The sequence below is a fragment of the Lissotriton vulgaris genome, unplaced genomic scaffold, assembly GCF_964263255.1.
Source record: "Lissotriton vulgaris unplaced genomic scaffold, aLisVul1.2 SCAFFOLD_1083, whole genome shotgun sequence".
Lineage (NCBI taxonomy): Eukaryota > Metazoa > Chordata > Amphibia > Caudata > Salamandridae > Lissotriton > Lissotriton vulgaris.
Window position 1 is genome coordinate 86,636 of NW_028253160.1, and position 18,290 is coordinate 104,925.

Sequence of the window (18,290 nt, forward strand, 5' to 3'; positions counted from 1 at the left end):
ATTATGAAGGTCAAAACCTGCCAACATTTAATGGAGGTAAAAGGTACGATATTTTCCATACAGTGCATATATTGGTGCGTTAAACACCAAAATCCTAATGTTATTCCCCACAAACTCATAATAGGCGTTATTTATTACACCCGATATATCGCCCAGCGGTATCGTGTTTATCAGGTGTGATAAATACCACTAAAACACATAATCATGAAAAAAGAAACATAATTTAAGCAGCAAGTGAGAAGGAAACATTTTAGAGTGTTTCTCTACTTCCTCACTGAGAGGTAGGAGGAATTTAAAACTGCAGAAGCATGTGAGCCTTACTTATAACTCCAGTGAACAAAATAGAAAAGGAGTCCACAGCTCAAAGCGGGGGGCTATAGTTTTTTTTAATAAACTCTTTAAGACAAGGGTTGTCTAATGTTAGTCCTGGAGGGCTGGATCCATGGCGGAGTTTCAGAATATCTACTTAATTTGCATTGAGTTTCAGCTGGTCAACTAGAAATCTTTTATACAATTGCTGCATGCATCCAGCAGTCATGGACATATATTGCAGAATCCTGCTTTAAAGTTTTTTCATGAGTTATTGAGGCCGGGTAGGTAGTACACAGGGTTCTATATTTCGGAAGGGTACAATGCTAGAGCATTAGCAAATATTTGATATTCTATGCAGCAGACCCGAGTACTCTATATTGACATCCATCTTCTCCCAACCAGATAGAAAGCTAATTGGCATTTGTGGGACATGTTCAACACTTACGGCTGCTGCTGGGGGAGGCTCCGGGGGTGTTGCTCTCCGACAGGATGATGGGCTTATTCTCAGTCACTTCCACTTTGGATGGGGATCTTGAAGGAGAATCTAGGCTCCAAAGTGAGAAATGTCCATTAAAAAAAGCTAAAAGTGGTCAGACCGAGCTAAACAGATAGGTGCTTATATAGGCAACAGCCGAGGGAACAAAAATGCACCCACATTATTTTCATAAAACATGTACCGTGATCATCTACACTTTTGGTTTATACCAGGTACATTAAACAGACATGCATACGCAGTTTCTTCAGGATTTCCAAACACAATAAAAATTAAACACATTGGGGTAAAATTGACACATTTTACAAGACACCTGTGAGCTCTGTAGCGATATGTGGCAAATTCATCTGCAGACCCTGCATTCCATAGATCAGAGATCCTAAATTGCAGAGATAGGAGTGTTAATTGATAAACTTTTACCTTTAACAGGAAATCTTGAACCATCTTGACTTAACAAGCCCTGCAGGGAGAAACTGTGTGAAATACTGAAGACATCTCAACACACAGACTGCTGTGGATACCGTATCGAATTCTTCCAAGGAAGAACCCAAAAAGGAACGAAAGTGTATCTACTTCACACCAAACACAAACAGGTCAATCAACAGAAACTGCCCATAAAAGACACACACTCTATGGAGAACTTCAACTGATCCCTACCAAAAAACAAAATAAAGCCTCACAAAATCCACTACTAATAACAACAAGAATCTGCAATGCAATAGGTCTTGCATTAATGCGACTTTGAGCTACTGGCATAGTAAATGGCATTGCCTTTTATTTATGTTTTGGTTTTTAAAACATAAATAAAAGGCATTGTTGTTTACAATGCCAATAGCTTAAACTCTCGTGAATGCGAGACATACCTATTGCATTCTAAATGCTTGAAGGCATCGCTGAGTTGCCCCTTAGGTCTCCCATGGCCCCTGAAGAGCTCCATGTTTGCTACTGAGTTAAATAAACAAGCCGGTGGTCAAAACTGCGCACAAGTGATCCTTCTACCCTCCTGCAGTAAGAGAAACTCATTAAAGAAAACAGTGCTTACAGACTAAAGAAGATGCATCGTGTAACAACAGAAGTAAAAGGGCCAGTCCTCATGGAAGGTTACAAATGAAGGCTAGGCGGTACTAAGGAGGGACTAACAAGCCTAGTAACAAAACAGACGCCAGCATTTACGAAGGCCAATGACACAAGCCAATGAAAAATGTGGGCAGAGAGTGGGCAGGGATTCAAGTACATACTCCAATAGAGCACGGCTCGCCGCGCATACGCTGCCCAGGTTCGACCTAATCAGAGAAACAGAACTCCTCAGAGTATCAATAAACCATGGATTTCGAACCTACAGGAGAACGTTCACAGAAACCAATTAACAAGCCATGGCCTCTGAGAATCCTAAGCCAATCCAAATAAAGGACGCACAGTTTGCAATTAAATCATTTAGGTAACCAAAACCAAATGGCCACAACTCATGGGAAATCTTCAACCAATGCAAACACAAGGAGATGGCTGGCACGCTGAAAACTTTTCAGACACTATCCCACTGTCACAGATCTGGGTTTAATCCATCATCGTTTTTTAGCTCACTTCGCCACCTCAGTTCAGACCCAGCCATATGCTAAATCAGTCTTTTTTTTAAATCGTTTTATTAACCAATACTCAGTACATCATAGCATGACTTATATATCGTTACCAATGACAGGATCAACACACATTCAATTACAGTTAACGTTCATTTAGCTGCTTAGATTTCAATTCTATTCCCATATTGCTCTGCATGTTCAATACCCCCTCTACCCACTCTTTTGTTCAATGTCCCTGATAATGCAAAATCAGTCTTATTAATCTTTTTTTTATTGGTACGTAAGATTACTGAATTTACAAAAAGCACTTACATTGCATCTCCCATCTCTTTTTGAGGTTGGAACTGATACATCCTGTAGCATACCACACAATTATACGATATAACTAACAGTGAACAAAACAGTACACATTTTCCCATCTATAGGCCTCGGTATGTCTGACATGCTCTCCAAATCTTTTCCCCATTTTTGGGACACCCTCTGCTATGGTAAATCATCAATTCAGCCTGCCAGCACCAGTCTATATCACTTTCCCATTCCTCCACTGTCGGAGTGGCAGATGCCCCCACTTATTTGCTACGTTTAGTTTAGCTACCACTGCAGTTAGCACCAACCATTGCTTTTGATGTCTTGGCCAGTTGTCATTTGCCTCCGTTATCAGGAGAAACCATTTTGGATCCAACGGGACAACCATGCCGACCACCTCCGACATTACCTTGGCAATTTTCCCCCAATAGTCCTGCAGAATCGGGCATTCCCAAAGTAGGCGTTAGAAAGAACCCTCAATCTCATAACCCCTATGACATTCTTTATTCTCACTCCTACCCATTTTATATAGCACTGACCTGGAGTAGTACACCTTGTGAAGCACTTTGAGCTGTATAAGTTGAATCCTCGTCCGGATCGCCACCTCTCTTGGGCCCTGCGACACTTCTACCCATTGCTCGTCTTCCATGGAACCACATCTTGCTCCCATACCATCCGCAGGCCAACCATGGGGTCCGGGGCATTATTAATTATATAAAACAAGGATATGGTCTTGTCCCGTCTCCCGCTCTGACAGTACCCTGTCTTCTGGTGGTGAGGCAGTCTCCAGGGTCTCTCGCTCAAGAATATGCTTCTGTACTGCGTGTCCCAATTGACGATATTTAAGCCATTCTCCATTCCCCATCTCATTATCTCTTTGTAAATCCGCAAACGTGATATATGCTCCCTGTCTCCAGATGCCTCCTAACGTTTCAATTCCTGGTAACTACTATTTGGCGAAGCCCTCTAATTTACCTACTTTCTTCAGAAGGTCACCCGCCCAGAGCGATGTCATCACTGAGAGTTTGCTCTCCCAACCCAAGTAGTTCGTTGCCGCGTTCCACGACCTGGCTGCTGTTTTGGTGTGTGCTAGGAGATGTTTATCTATTTGTTTCGTGTATAACAATTCCTGTGGGCCAAGTGTTCCCATTGCCAATCTATCTAACCCGTACGCTGGCTCCGTTCTTTCTTCAAACATCCAGCCATTCACATTCACCAGCTGTGAGGCCCAGTAATAACTGCGGATGTCGGGAACCGCTAGGCTCCCTTCAAATACCCCTCTTTGGAGCTTGCTCAAAGCTATATGTGGGGCCACCCCACACCACAGTAACGCCCGTAATTCTGAATCCACCCTATGGAAAATGGGGAGGGGTACCTCGTATGGTGAGTTTTGCAACACGTAAAGCAGACGTGAGAGAGCCATCATTTTGAACCGTGCCGCTCGTCCCATCAGCATCAGGGGGAGCGTGCGCCAGTGTTTAGCGTCAGTAATGAACCTATCTAGCTGCCGCCCTGCGTTATAAAGATGAAATTCGTTGGGATCCTGTGTAATTTAGATCCCCTAAAACCTTGCTCCTGCAAGGGCAATGCAGATCTAGACAGTGATTTATCCCAGTTAATCTGGTATCCCGAATATTTCCCATACATACGAAAGATCTGTAGGATGCGGTAAATTGATTGCCTTGGTTTCCTCACGTATAATGAAATATCATCTGCATAGTGTGATATTCGGTCTTCCCACTATTACCCCACTGGTATCCCCCAGATCAATGGGTCCTGCCGTACTCAAGCAGCTAGAAGCTCCAGGGCTAAAACAAACAAAAATGGAGACAGTGGGCATCCCTGTCTAGTTCCTCTCTATAATGTGAATGTGCGGGAAACCGCTGTGTTAACCCTCCCTCTGGCCAGAAGCTGGTTATAGAGAAGCTTAACCCAACCTATGAATTTAGGACCGAAACCGAATCGTTTTAGGACTGCATACATACAGGTGATTCCATTCCACGCTATCTAAAGCCATGCTGGCTGCAAGTGACAAGAGGGCCGCCTGGGGCATTCCCCTGTTATGTGCAATATTCCATACAGTCGGCGGAGGTTCAGTCTAGTGCTCCTATGAGGCATAAACCCCGACTGGTCCGAATGGATAAGGGAAGAAATTACTCCAGCCAAGCGCCTGGCCAGGAGCTTGGCCAGCACTTTTACTTCAAAATTAAGTAGTGATATTGGTCTGTGTGAACCGCATTTAGTGGGTTGTTTACCTGGTTTTGGGATCACAGTTATCATCGCCGTCTGCTGGTGTGGAGGCAAAAACCATGTTTAACATGTGTTCTTCCATTACATCCAGCATGGACTTGTACATCTCTACCGGCAGGCCATTAGGGCCTGCTGCTTTTCCCGATTGCCGGGCATGAGAAGCTGAACTAATCTCATCCACAGTTAAGCCTTCTTCTAATCGTTCCTTGTCCTCTTCCGTGAGGTGCGGCAGAGAAACGTCCCGCAGAACGTTTTTGCAGTCCTCTAAAGTGTGTTTTGTATATGAAGTATAGATCCCTTCGTGATATTTTGCAAATTCCTTTGCTATTTCTGCCCCCATTTCATATTTATTCCCCTTCCCATCTTGCAGACCAGGAACCCAGCTACCCTTCATCTGCCTTTTATCTAACCATGCTAGCAGCCTACTGGCCTTATCCCTCACATCAAAGAGCCGATGTTGCGTGGCGAGCGCTTGTGCCCTGGCACCGTCTTCTGCTAGATCTCAGAGTTCTTTTTGTCGAACTCGTAAGTGCTGTCTCTCCACTATTACTTGTGGATCGGTTCCTGATGCTTGGGCCTCTAAATGACAGATCTCTTGCTCAAGGGTAGCACATTTTTATTTTTATTTCTTAATGGTTCCTATTTTATCCTGAACCCTTCCTCTTATAACCGTTTTAAAGGCATCCCAGAGGGTCACCGCTGATTCAACTGATCCTACATTTTCTTCAAAGTACTTCCCCCTCCCCTCTCTAATTTCGTCTCTAAAATCCTCATCCTTGAAAACCAGGGGTCAATCTTCAGTGGCAATGTGTGTTCCTTCCCCGGGCCCGTCAATCTCACCTCTACAGGGGAGTGGTCAGATATACCTGTTGCCATATGCGCTGCTTCCCTAAATTATCCTAGTCCTGGGACCTGCGTTATGATGTAGTCAAGCCTTGAAAGGCTGCCCGCTGCTGCTGAAAGATGTGTGTATTGTTTTGTACCAGGATATTGATCGCTCCAAATGTCACCCAGGCCCATTGCCTCGAGCAAACCCCTCAGCTGACCTCCTTGTCTCGTGGTATCTAACCTGGTTGGACCTCTAACCAGCGCATTTAGCTCTGAGGATACAGTATAATTCATCTCCTCCCAGGACCAGTTTGCCCTCCGGTATCTGCAACAGGCGTCATGAAGGACTGGGTTTTTCTAAGACCCAGCGGTGCCAGGGGACAACACCTGAAACCTTCGTGGGTAACCTGTTCCGGCGTACCAAATGACAGAGACACGGGACACTTCCTTCGGCGTCAAAGATTCGAGGTTTATTACTGCAGGGAACACAGAAGTCACGAGAAGTACATAGCATGTAAGTTCTGGGAGACTGCTTCAAATTGCTACTGTGGGTCGCTCCTTTTATACACATTTCTCTCATAGGTTAACATGGTACACAAAGGTTTACAACTTGGTTCCCATAATAAACGCCAGAAGGGGTTGCCTTCATGTATTCAGGGCCCGGAACATAAGTACGGAAACATTTGGTGGTTCCCAACTGTAAAAACCCATCTTCCCACCATTAGTACATTCCAATCGGCAGTAAACAGATCGAAGAAGGAACAGAAACAGGTGCAGAGGAAGGCAGAAACAGTGGGGAGATCGGAAAGGGTGTAAAAGGGGTGGCATCGGGAAACACGAGTTGCAAGCATCAAAGGGACGCGCCTAATGAGATGCACGGCTAAGACAATAGACCGGCACGGCAAGATGAACCTCGAGCGGGGCCATCTGCCTTACAGTATCACCCCCTCATCATAAAGACACTTTCAAAGGAAACGTGTCTTCTGCAAGAGTCTTGGGAATCCCAGGGTCGCGAAGCGGACAGCATCCGTTCGCTGGCTACTTGAGGGCAAGAGACAAAATGGATGCCGTATCTAAGATGGAACCCGTGGGTACAGATATAGAAACCCACGAAACAGACGAACGGTTTAGGTTAGTACAGCGAAACTGCGTACACCCACTAAACTCGTCATTTGCGGTTCATAGATACCAGACTCGACCATATTCGTACGAGTCAAAAACACCACTTACAATCGTCACGGAACCTCAGACGCTCCTTTTGCACTCATGTAGGCAAGCACTAGTCAGAATCATTGTCGATATTCATCAGACCATCTAGATGTTGCTGTAGCATAATTCTATCCATCCGAGCTCCTTTGGTAACAGGCGGCTGTCTTATACACGTCGTAGCACAGAGGCCACATAAGGCAGGACCACACTGCACACAAAGGCAACACGTGAACAGAAACGCTGCAACAACTCCAATGATCATCAGAATCTTCCAACCCCAAGTCGACATCAGGCCCCAAAACCACCCAAGTAGCGTCCAATCCCCTACGTCCACGTGTATGGACTCAGAGATTTTATGCAACTTTGAAATGGCTTGATAGACAGTTGGAGCGTTATCTGGAATGAAAATACAGCAGCTCGAATGGATCACCTTACATACTCCACCTCGATCTGCTAAAACAACATCTAAAACCATACGGTTTTGTAACGTCATGAGCCTATCCGCCTGAAGTTCTGCGGTGATATTACCAAGGGCACTGGCAGTGATATTAGCTGTCGATTCCACCACTCGAGTCAACTGTCTCAGGTTCCTACTATTGACCATAGGTCCCCAAAACGGAAAGAACCCCTTGAAAAAGTCTCCTGCCTCTTGACCGGCAGTGTCCTCTTCGCTAATCACGCCCCTCACAATTCTAGTCTTGTGATAATCTGCATCAACGGTAAACGTTGGAGGCAACAGATTTGCGATGTAACATGAGCCCACAAAGTCAGAGGGCAACCACGTATACGCACGATCATGACAGACGAAGTATGTACCCTTGGCAGCCAGAAACACAGGGGAAGAGAGCATCGGTAGGATATAAGTCTCGGAGCAAGCGCTTTCTCCAAGACGAGCTCTCGATCTTCGGCCACGACCTAGTAGACAGAAATTACCAAGGTGGGGTACGATCCATATCGGAGGCGAGCTTCTAAGCGGTCTTTCACCCACGAGCGCACTGTACTCAACCTCACTTAGATCCCTATAAGCTCGCACCTCTTCGTCCGGGATGAGCGACGGTTCGTAGATATCCCTATCTAAGTCCGCAATCGCTATGGCCAAAGACTTATGGTACGGACCAGGACCAAAGTTGGGAGGACGTGGCTCTCGATTGGGGTAGGAATCTAGTGCGCTTCGAAACATTGTTTGAAATGCTCGAGCTGAACCCTGGGAACTATAAGGAAGGACCAAATATGGAATTCCCTTATCCGTGGTATGCGGCATTAACCCACACACCCAACAATTAGTAGTATTTACCACTAACTGATGCTGATGAAGGAGCTGAATAAAGGAATTATTTCTGAATTCGGCACGTCTAGCCTGCTCGTGTTGTGGTAAGATGTGGAAAGAATGAGGACAAACAGTGGAGGTAGTTTTAGGTTCAGGAGAAGGGGTAGGTGAGGCAGAAGGCAAAAACGTCAATATCAGATAATACACCCCACCCACCAATAATGAAGAAAAAATTAAAAACAGTAGGAACACCTGAAACATAAAGCATTTGGTACGGGTAATTTGTTGCAGTCTGAATCTCTGCGCCTGAGCTTTTTCCAAGTCCAGAAGCTTCGAAAATGCCATCCTCTAAAACCGTCCGCAACGTTTCTTGACGCACTTCGTTCTGTGTAGCAGTAGTCAATCCCTAGGAGTTCCCAGGAACCGACGGTCTTCGACCTAGTGTCAAGACCTACTAACCAGAAGGAAGTACACGCGCGGCCCTACGGTACACCTGGATGCAAGGTATCTTTATTCACAAATATGCACAAAAGTCTTTCAGCTGTGGAAGCAAAAACACAGATGTGGAAAAAACTCAATATTTACAAAATCATAGTTATACGAGTGTTTTAGACTGATCGTACCAATGGGGTAACGTAAATGTCGAGGAATAAGAGCAAATTTTATTAGTCCTTGGTGTTAGATCGCAAAAAGTATCGGCTCTTTCCAGGACGTGTCTGTTCGTCAAACAATGGATCCGATGAGGGAACAGAGTTCTGCTGATCAGTCAATAGTTCAGATCTTGAGCTTTGCTGTGACAAATGTTCAACAATGTCGTTCTGCTGCACTGAGGATTCTCCGACAGGTTCGGCGTCGCTAAAAGGTACGAAGGTCTGCAATTTCTCCGTTTCAGATGAAGCAATGCCTTTCCTTACCCACGAGTCCGCTGGTAAAGGTATAGGTACCTTTTTGGTGTGGGTGGCATGCACCCAGTTCTTCCGGCCTTCCAAACGGACAGCAGTTCTCGTGGCAAGGAGGACCTGGAAGGGTCCAGTAAAACGAGGCTCGAGATTTCTTTTTCTTCCGAAATTCCTCGTCACCACCCAGTCTCCGGGCTGGAGCTGGTGGCCAGGACCTTCCGTCTGCGTCGGCAGTGCTTCAAAGACCTGTAGGTGAATTAACCTCAGTTTAGCAGTCAGATCATAAAGATAGTCGATCAACATTGGATACTCAAGATCAGAGAACACACTCGGTCTAGGGACCCCCCAAACATTCGCAGGACGGCCGAACACTATTTCATAGGGACTGAGCCCTACTCGGGAGTGTACTGTCGCCCTTGTTGACAACAAAGCTAGAGGCAAAGCGTCAGGCCACGAAAGACCAGTCGTAGCCTGAATCTTCGCTAGTTTGAGTTTAAGGGTGCCATTATACCCTTCAACCAAACCTGCTGACTGGGGATGATTGGCGCTATGGAATTTCTGAGTAATTCCAAGGCCCTTACACACACTCTTCATCACACTCCCCACAAACTCACTTCCGTTATCAGACCATACAATCCGTGGCATTCCATACCGAGGAAAGTATTCCTTCAGTAGGATCTTCGCAGTGGACAGAGCAGTGTTGTCTTTGAGAGGGTAGGCTTCGATCCATCGGGAGAATGCGCAAACCTCAACTAAAACGTATTTTAGGTTATTGCATCGCTCCATATGGATGAAATCTAGCTGAATCACTTCAAAGGGACATGAAGGGGGAGCAAAATGGCCAGGAGGTGTAGGTGTTCCCTTACCAGGATTGTACATCATACATATCATGCAATTCTTCACCAATCTCTCAGCACACTTAGTGATACCGTCATTCTTCCACACAGGGACAGCAACTTACAAATACCTTTCGCGCTAATATGTGCTAACCCATGTGCCATCGTCACAACAGCTAGCACATACGCATCTGGCAACATCCATCTCTTTTGCTCTGACAAATCAATCCAACAACCATTCGCATCCAACTTTCCCGTACTCTCTTTCCACTTCGTCTTTTCAGTCTCTGTGGCCTCATTCTGTATCGTTCTCACACTCTCGATGGTATCCTCGCACATACTAGTCTCTGTAGGCCACCTAACCGAACTCGTCACATACATTCTAGTGCTAAGGTTCCGGGCAGTCTCCTTAGCAGTCTCATCTGCAAACGCATTACCCCGACCAACATCATCCGTCACCTTACGATGCGCACTACATTTAACAATCGCCACCTGCTTAGGTAACCTAAGTGCATCCAAAAGATCATTCACAAGCTGACCATGCTGAATCTTAGTGCCATGCGATGTCATAAAACCTCTCTCTCTCCACAATCGTCCAAAACTATGGGCGACGCCAAAAGCGTATTGGCTGTCGGTAAACACATTCACCCGTTTCCCTTTCGACAACACACACGCTCTAGTCAAAGCGATCAGTTCTGCAGCTTGGGCAGAGTTCTGATTCAATCTCGCAGCTTCCACAACAGTATTCAAAGTTACCACAGCATACGCAGTCGTCACATCACCATTCGGTAATTTAAAACATGAACCATCCACATACAAGGTCCCATCGGGATCTTCCAAAGGAGTGTTTTTAAGGTCCACACGACCTTTTGTTTCCTCCTCAGTCCGTAAGTAACAGTCATGAGGGGTTACTTCGTCTGACTCCATGCTAATGGGCAACAAAGTCGCCGGGTTCAGGACATTACAACGTTTTATCTGAATATGACTTGCCAAAAGCGTCAACTCGTACCCAGACAACCTTGCACTCGTCAAGTGCTGAGTTTTCGTACGATTTAAGAGAGTGTCAACTGCATGCGGAACCATCACCGTAAGCATATTATCCATGACCAATCCTGCTGATTGTTGGATGGACACCGCAGCTGCCGCTGTTGCTCTCAAACAACTCGGCAATGCTCTAGCTACTGGGTCCAAGGTCGAGGAAAAATATGCACATGGACGCTGTTTACCACCAAAAGGTTGCGTCAGGACACTCAACGCACAACCTTCTCTCTCGTGAACGTTCAGTGTAAACGGCTTACTGTAGTCAGGGGTACCTAACACAGGAGCCGAACACAACGCGTCACGCAGTTCAGAAAAACTTTTCTGACATTCGTCCGTCCATGGTAAAGGAGTTGGAACATCCTTACACGTAAGAGCCACCAATGGTTTCGCTAACAATGAAAAATTTGGAATCCATTGCCTGCAGTATGACGTGATACCCAAAAAGGCACGCACATCTCTCTGAGTTGTTGGCACAGTCATTCGAGCAATCGCTGCAATTCGCTCTGGGGTCAACCTTCTTCCCTCCTTTGACAATAAGTGACCTAGATAGGTTACTTCTTGACAACAATATTGAAGTTTAGAAGGAGACACCTTGTGATGTAAGTCACAGAGATGTTGCAACAATGATACCGTAGCAATTTTGCAAATGTCCTGAGTATCTGCAGCCACCAATAAGTCGTCAACATATTGGATCAAGGCTGCACCAGCCGGCAATACAAACGCATCCAATTGGCCCTTCAAGGCTTGACTGTATATTGATGGACTCTCACAGTAGCCCTGAGGAGCACGTTTAAACCGGAAGCTGCGACCACCAAGAGAGAAACCGAAAAGGTCTCTGCTTTCCTCGGCAATCGGGATGCTGAAGAACGCATTCTTCAGATCGATCACTGAAAACCATGATGCCGAGGCTGGAATCAGAGTCAGTAGCGCCGTGATGTCAGGCACAACAGTGAACTGAGGAATCACAATTTTATTTACCTCCCGTAAATCGATAACAAAACGATAAACAGGTGGTTTTGAAGGATCAGTACGTTTTAGAATAGGCAACACAGGACTGTTGCACACGTTTCCCCGTGTCTCCTCGATAACGTCTTTCTCAATCAGGTCATAGATAATAGCTAACAATGCTCGTTCACCATCAAGGGAGATACGATACTGGGGAATACGTGGCAACCGCACATTAGATTTCAAATGAACAACATAAGGGGAGATGTCAAGCAGGCCCACGTCATTGGGACCTGTTGCCCACAAAGATGCAGGTCGAGAACTCAATTCCGGTGGAAGCTTATCGAGAGACAAGTACATTGGAGAGATAACTCTCTCACCCAAAGTAAGCTTCACTCCCGCAGGGGAACAATACAAAGTCGCATACAGACGTTTTAGCAAATCCAGGCCCAAGAGATTTTCACCACAACCAGTGGTCAAAATCAGCGGAGCTTTTAGCTCACGAGGCCCAATTGTAAGGGGCAAAGGGCGAGAAACCGGATTGCTAACAGGGGCGCCAGAGAATCCAATGGAAACATTTGTTAAGCCAGACAAAGGTGCGCCAGGGAGTTTCGAATGCTTTATGCAACTTTTCGCTGCACCAGTGTCCAACAGAAAAGGCTCAACGACGCCCGAGGTGGCAACTGCGACGTAAGGCCCTCTCTGATCAACCGGAACTGATACTACTCCCTCTCCTTGTCTATGGCTGTCCTAGTAATTACCGTCGTCAGCGTCCTGATCGACGTAATAATCATCCACATTGTACTGAGCAGATCGCCCTCGCGACGATCCACGCTGATCAAAACAATTATTAGAGTCAGAAGTATTAGTGGAACGATCGTTCTGAGCACCGCGGCCTCTACCACGTGATGTCTGTTGAGAACCGCCACGACCTCCTCTAGATGAATTACCACTATTACGCTCGTTGAGAACTGGACAATCGAATTTTAAATGACCCTCATTCCTACAATAGGCACACTGATTGTACCCTAACGAAGATCTCTGCGAAGAGGAGTCATTTCGAGATTGCAACCTATTAGATTGCGGCTGCGATCGATTACGTTGTTGCGAATTATTCTGATTCGAACGCGGAGGATACGCCTGCTGCAACAACACTTTAGTTTTGAGCTCTTTCGTCTTCTTGTCAGCACGATCATTCTCCTCTTTCTCCCTATTCTCATAATACTGTGCCGTAGCCAATATTTGAGCAGAAGTAGAAACGGCCCACGCACTCTCAGAATTTCTTAATTTGTTGCTCAAGTCAGGTAATAAGTTAGAAACAAATTTGTCCACAAACAACCTCTGACCACCCTCGGTACCCATATCCTGACCACTATGATCTATGAATGCCTCCTCAAATCTCGTAAAGAAATCAGAGACACTCTCGTCTTTCTTCTGTTTGCAAGCGGACAACTTATCCCAATTTACCTTCATAGCTGGCATAAGCGTTTTCATTAGGGTAATAATTCTTTGAGGCAGAGCCGTAATGAGCTGTTCAGGTTTAGCCCCACCAACTTGTCGTGTATCTGCTGCTACAAGAGCATCCCAATCACCACCTAATTCTGCCGCATGATTTTCTTGACGAATCTTTGCCCATACCGGTTGCGGTACGACATTGCCAAACAGCATATCGATATCAGCAAGATTCATTACCGTAGCATCCACGAGCTGCGATAATTCTTTATAATACCCTGCAGGATTTTTGAGAGGGTCAGGCAAAGATTGCTTCACCTGCAAAACTTCCGATCGTTTCCATGGGAGGTGTATCCACACTCTCTGGAAATGTGGCAAGATCGGAGGTTGAGCTGCAGCATTACCCGGCATCCATACTGGTGGAACTTCGCGCATGGGATACTGACCAGGCGCGTCTAGTGGTCCCTCAATGTCTTCCACAAACAATGCTCGAGGCATTATAGAGGGACGAAGAGATAACAACTGCTCAACAGCGCGTCGAACATTAGAATCCACTATCATTCCGCTCGAAAACTGAAGCTGTAGATTAGTCAAAGCAGTCAATACATCGTCAGATGCATCAGCCGATATTTGATCACGTAAAACCTTACACATTTCCTCAAAAACGTATCTTTGTGTCGGTATATTGAATTGACAGAATGTATCAAGCACCGCACGTGGAGGATTTCTAAGGGGGTGTTTCATCCAACCCATCGCCATATTATACAATGTAGCACGTTCCCGATTACCGGGAAGCTGACTACGTCTTTGAGGACCGTCCGAACCAGCGGACTCGAGAATAGGTCCAAGAGAATTAAAGAAGTTAGCAGCTACAGAGGGGGTACGACGTCGAGTAGATGGAGAAGTATAACATAAGGGATTAACAAGAGAAGAGTCGGAACCAGACGAAACAGCAGGAGTAAGTAGAACAGGAGCAGCAGCGGGAGCAGGAGTATGAGGAAGTACAAGCGGTGGAGCAGTAGGAACAGAAGTAGGCAAAGGAGCAGGAACAATCGGAAGAACGGGTACAGGTTGAGGAACAGGTTGAGGGACAGGCACAGGAGCAGGTACAGGGGGAACCACAGGAGTTGCGGTACCCTGTGCGTACGGAGGTGGTGACTTCAGAAGATAGGACATCAAAGGATCCTCAACTAATTCCTCCTTCTTATCCGACTCCGTTGGCAAAGCGGGGTAACATTTATCTATAGACATACGTTGAAGCCTATCGAAAACTTCCTTTTCCTTTTCCTCCTTATCTCGCTGAAACTGTTCTGCTTTCTTCACTATAGTAGCAACTCCATCTCTCTGATTACGTTTTGTCTGTCTGATTTCTTTCTGTTTGGCTTCTTTGCGCCATAACCGAAAGGCATCAAACATGGCCGGCCTTGACTTTTTCTTAAACAATTTAGCCTCGAGGTTATATAAAATCGGGGTCTCGAAACTACCATGAGGTGGCCAACTAAGGACACCATCCTTTTTGGTATAACGGATCCAACATTCATTAAAGGTAATCGGACCCAACCCATGCTTGCTATATAATTCGTAAGTTGGAGTTCCGACCGGAGTAATCGGACACGAGTCCTCCAATCGGGAATCCGCACCACAACGACCAAAACAACTGAACAAAGTACTACGACCAGGCATCTTGCACACTAGCCGAGTTTCACAAACTTCAAGGGTTACGGGATTTACCAAGTCCCAGCAAAGAGCAAAAACCCTCGGTTTTTGGCGACTGCAGACGTCAAATATCACAACAAAGAACCATATACTAAGAACCACAAATGCAATGGAACCATGCAACAACTAAGCACCCACAACTAAGAACTCTGGGAGCGACCCACAAATACTTAACTCAAAGATCGATGGCGTCACCAGGAAGGCCCGTCAATCGTCTCGCTGTACCAAGGTCTACGCCAGGCGCCAAAACAGGTCTACAGTCAGGGCAGCAGTCTGTCGCAGCCGTCAGGAGGCGGGAATCTTCGCGGGAAAAGTCGTCGGGCCACTTGTTTTGACAACAGGATCGATGAAGCGGGGTGCACCTTCCCTCGGAGATTTCACACGAAGTTCCTCACCATCGTCGGGCTTGGACCGGTACCACTGATGCAGCCCCACGTGGGGCGCCAACTGAAGGACTGGGTTTTTCTAAGACCCAGCGGTGCCAGGGGACAACACCTGAAACCTTCGTGGGTAACCTGTTCCGGCGTACCAAATGACAGAGACACGGGACACTTCCTTCGGCGTCAAAGATTCGAGGTTTATTACTGCAGGGAACACAGAAGTCACGAGAAGTACATAGCATGTAAGTTCTGGGAGACTGCTTCAAATTGCTACTGTGGGTCGCTCCTTTTATACACATTTCTCTCATAGGTTAACATGGTACACAAAGGTTTACAACTTGGTTCCCATAATAAACGCCAGAAGGGGTTGCCTTCATGTATTCAGGGCCCGGAACATAAGTACGGAAACATTTGGTGGTTCCCAACTGTAAAAACCCATCTTCCCACCATTAGTACATTCCAATCGGCAGTAAACAGATCGAAGAAGGAACAGAAACAGGTGCAGAGGAAGGCAGAAACAGTGGGGAGATCGGAAAGGGTGTAAAAGGGGTGGCATCGGGAAACACGAGTTGCAAGCATCAAAGGGACGCGCCTAATGAGATGCACGGCTAAGACAATAGACCGGCACGGCAAGATGAACCTCGAGCGGGGTCATCTGCCTTACAGTATCATCCCCCTCATCATAAAGACACTTTCAAAGGAAACGTGTCTTCCGCAAGAGTCTTGGGAATCCCAGGATCGCGAAGCGGACAGCGTCCGTTCGCTGGCTACTTGAGGGCAAGAGACAAAATGGATGCCGTATCTAAGATGGAACCCGTGGGTACAGATATAGAAACCCACGAAACAGACGAACGGTTTAGGTTAGTACAGCGAAACTGTGTACACCCACTAAACTCGTCATTTGCGGTTCATAGATACCAGACTCGACCATATTCGTACGAGTCAAAAACACCACTTACAATCGTCACGGAACCTCAGTCATTATCAAGTGGTGCCATCGGCTATTTCACTGCCTCTTTCCTACCGAGGCCACATTTCAGTATATCTTGCGCAGCACTTTATTTGTTAGATACTACTCGACTGACAACCGGGCTAATTTACCGACTGTGGAACTCCTCCCACACATTTTCCTTGTGGAGTTTAACACGGGTACTCCCACTGAAAACACCATTTTTCTTAGGAGGGGATTATTTAAATTTTACTGCTCGAGTTGTTTATCAGTTCTGCTATAATCTATATCACTATACTGCAAATGATTCCATTGGATGTTATGGACTCTTACCTTTTACATTGATTCCTGAGCCTTTTATATACCGTTATTATTGCACGACTAGAGGACATACGCGCCATGACATCCCACCTCTATAGCCTTGAAAAAGTCTGAGTACTTATTGCTAGTACTGAGGAAACACGTGTCGGCTGTTTTTTATCAACTTCAAATTTTATGGATCTTCAAATAAAGAAAAATATTATATGAACATGTACTTTATCTGTTGCTCTGTTCTGTTCTAAAAATTGGAAATTACAGATTATACACAGTCACAATATTGTTATGACTATATGACCTACTTGTCCTATATGTACATGTGTTTCAGGATTGTGCTCTCTTTGACCTTCTCTTTCTGGTAGCTGCAACAGTACGAAGCCCAACACTTCTAAAGTAGCTGTCTGTAAACCAGATGCAAAAATCAGTCTTGACCTTGTGCCTCATGGGAACAGTCCAGCCCGAAGTGCCAAGCCAGGTCTTCCCTGTCCTGGAAACAAGCATCCTGGGACCTGTTTTGGGGGTTAGCCCCTCTTCAGCCAGGTTAGCTTGAATCCCGTGGCATAGTGAGCAAGGGACCCACATCTGGGCATACCCTGCCAACTTAGGGCGAACAAAGCAAACACAAGGAGATGATGGGCGGAGTGCTGAAATGTTTCAGACACTCACCCCGTCACAGGTCTGGGTTTAATCCATCATCGTTCGTTAGCTCACTTTGTCACCCCAGTTCAGACCCAGCCATATGCAAATCAGTCTTGACCCTGTTCCTCATGGGAACAGTCCAGATCAAACTGCGAAACTAGGTCTTCCCTGGATCGAAAACAAGCATCCTGGGACTGGTTTTGGGGTTTCACCCCTCATTAGCCAGGCTAGCTTGAATCCAGTGGCAAAGTGAGCAAGGGTCCCATGTCTGGGCATACCCTGCCAACTTAGGGCGAACAAAGCAAACACAAGGAGACGATGGACGGAGCGCTGAAACTCTTCAACTAATCCCAGTAACTTATGACACTCTCAAAATCTTCAGTTAATAACAACAAACTTTGTGGGACAGCATCAGTGAAGTTCATAGGTGAGCACAACCAACAAATAAGAAAGCTTGAAGGTATCATAACTGATGAGGACTTTTCACTCATTCACAAATGCTAATAGATAAACAATAGAAAACAAGTGGCTGTCAAGTATGCAAAACTCACTGTGGGGGGGGGGGGGGGGGGGGGTTAAAAAAAAGAAAAAAAGGGTGAAAAAAAAGAAAATGTAACTTACCTTCCCAGTGGCTGCCTCTCCTCCGTCCTTCTGTCCGAGACGCTGGAAACAAGAAGCACCCAGGTTCCCAGACTCCCTTAGTCAATCACTACGCCGCTGTCACCAGCATGACAGCAGCATTGTGACTGGCCCGAGCGCTGTATGTAGTTCGACGCTCTGACCGAGGCTAGGAGGCTGTGCATGTTCTCCACCCAGGCTGTGCAATACAGCCTGGTGGAGAACATGCTAAGTGTTCATGACGGTTTGGCCAGC

The 18,290-nt window shown here is 46.1% G+C and overlaps 1 protein-coding gene across 1 annotated transcript in view; it reads right to left on the reverse strand.

Moving 5' to 3' along the window:
* The window catches only part of C2CD2L (C2CD2 like), a 151,914-nt gene that overhangs the window by 51,107 nt on the left and 82,517 nt on the right, over positions 1-18,290 (reverse strand). The window contains exon 11 of the mRNA XM_086951291.1: positions 758-856. Within this exon, the coding sequence (XP_086807417.1) occupies positions 758-856 (99 nt within the window). The remainder of the gene's footprint in view (positions 1-757; positions 857-18,290) is intronic.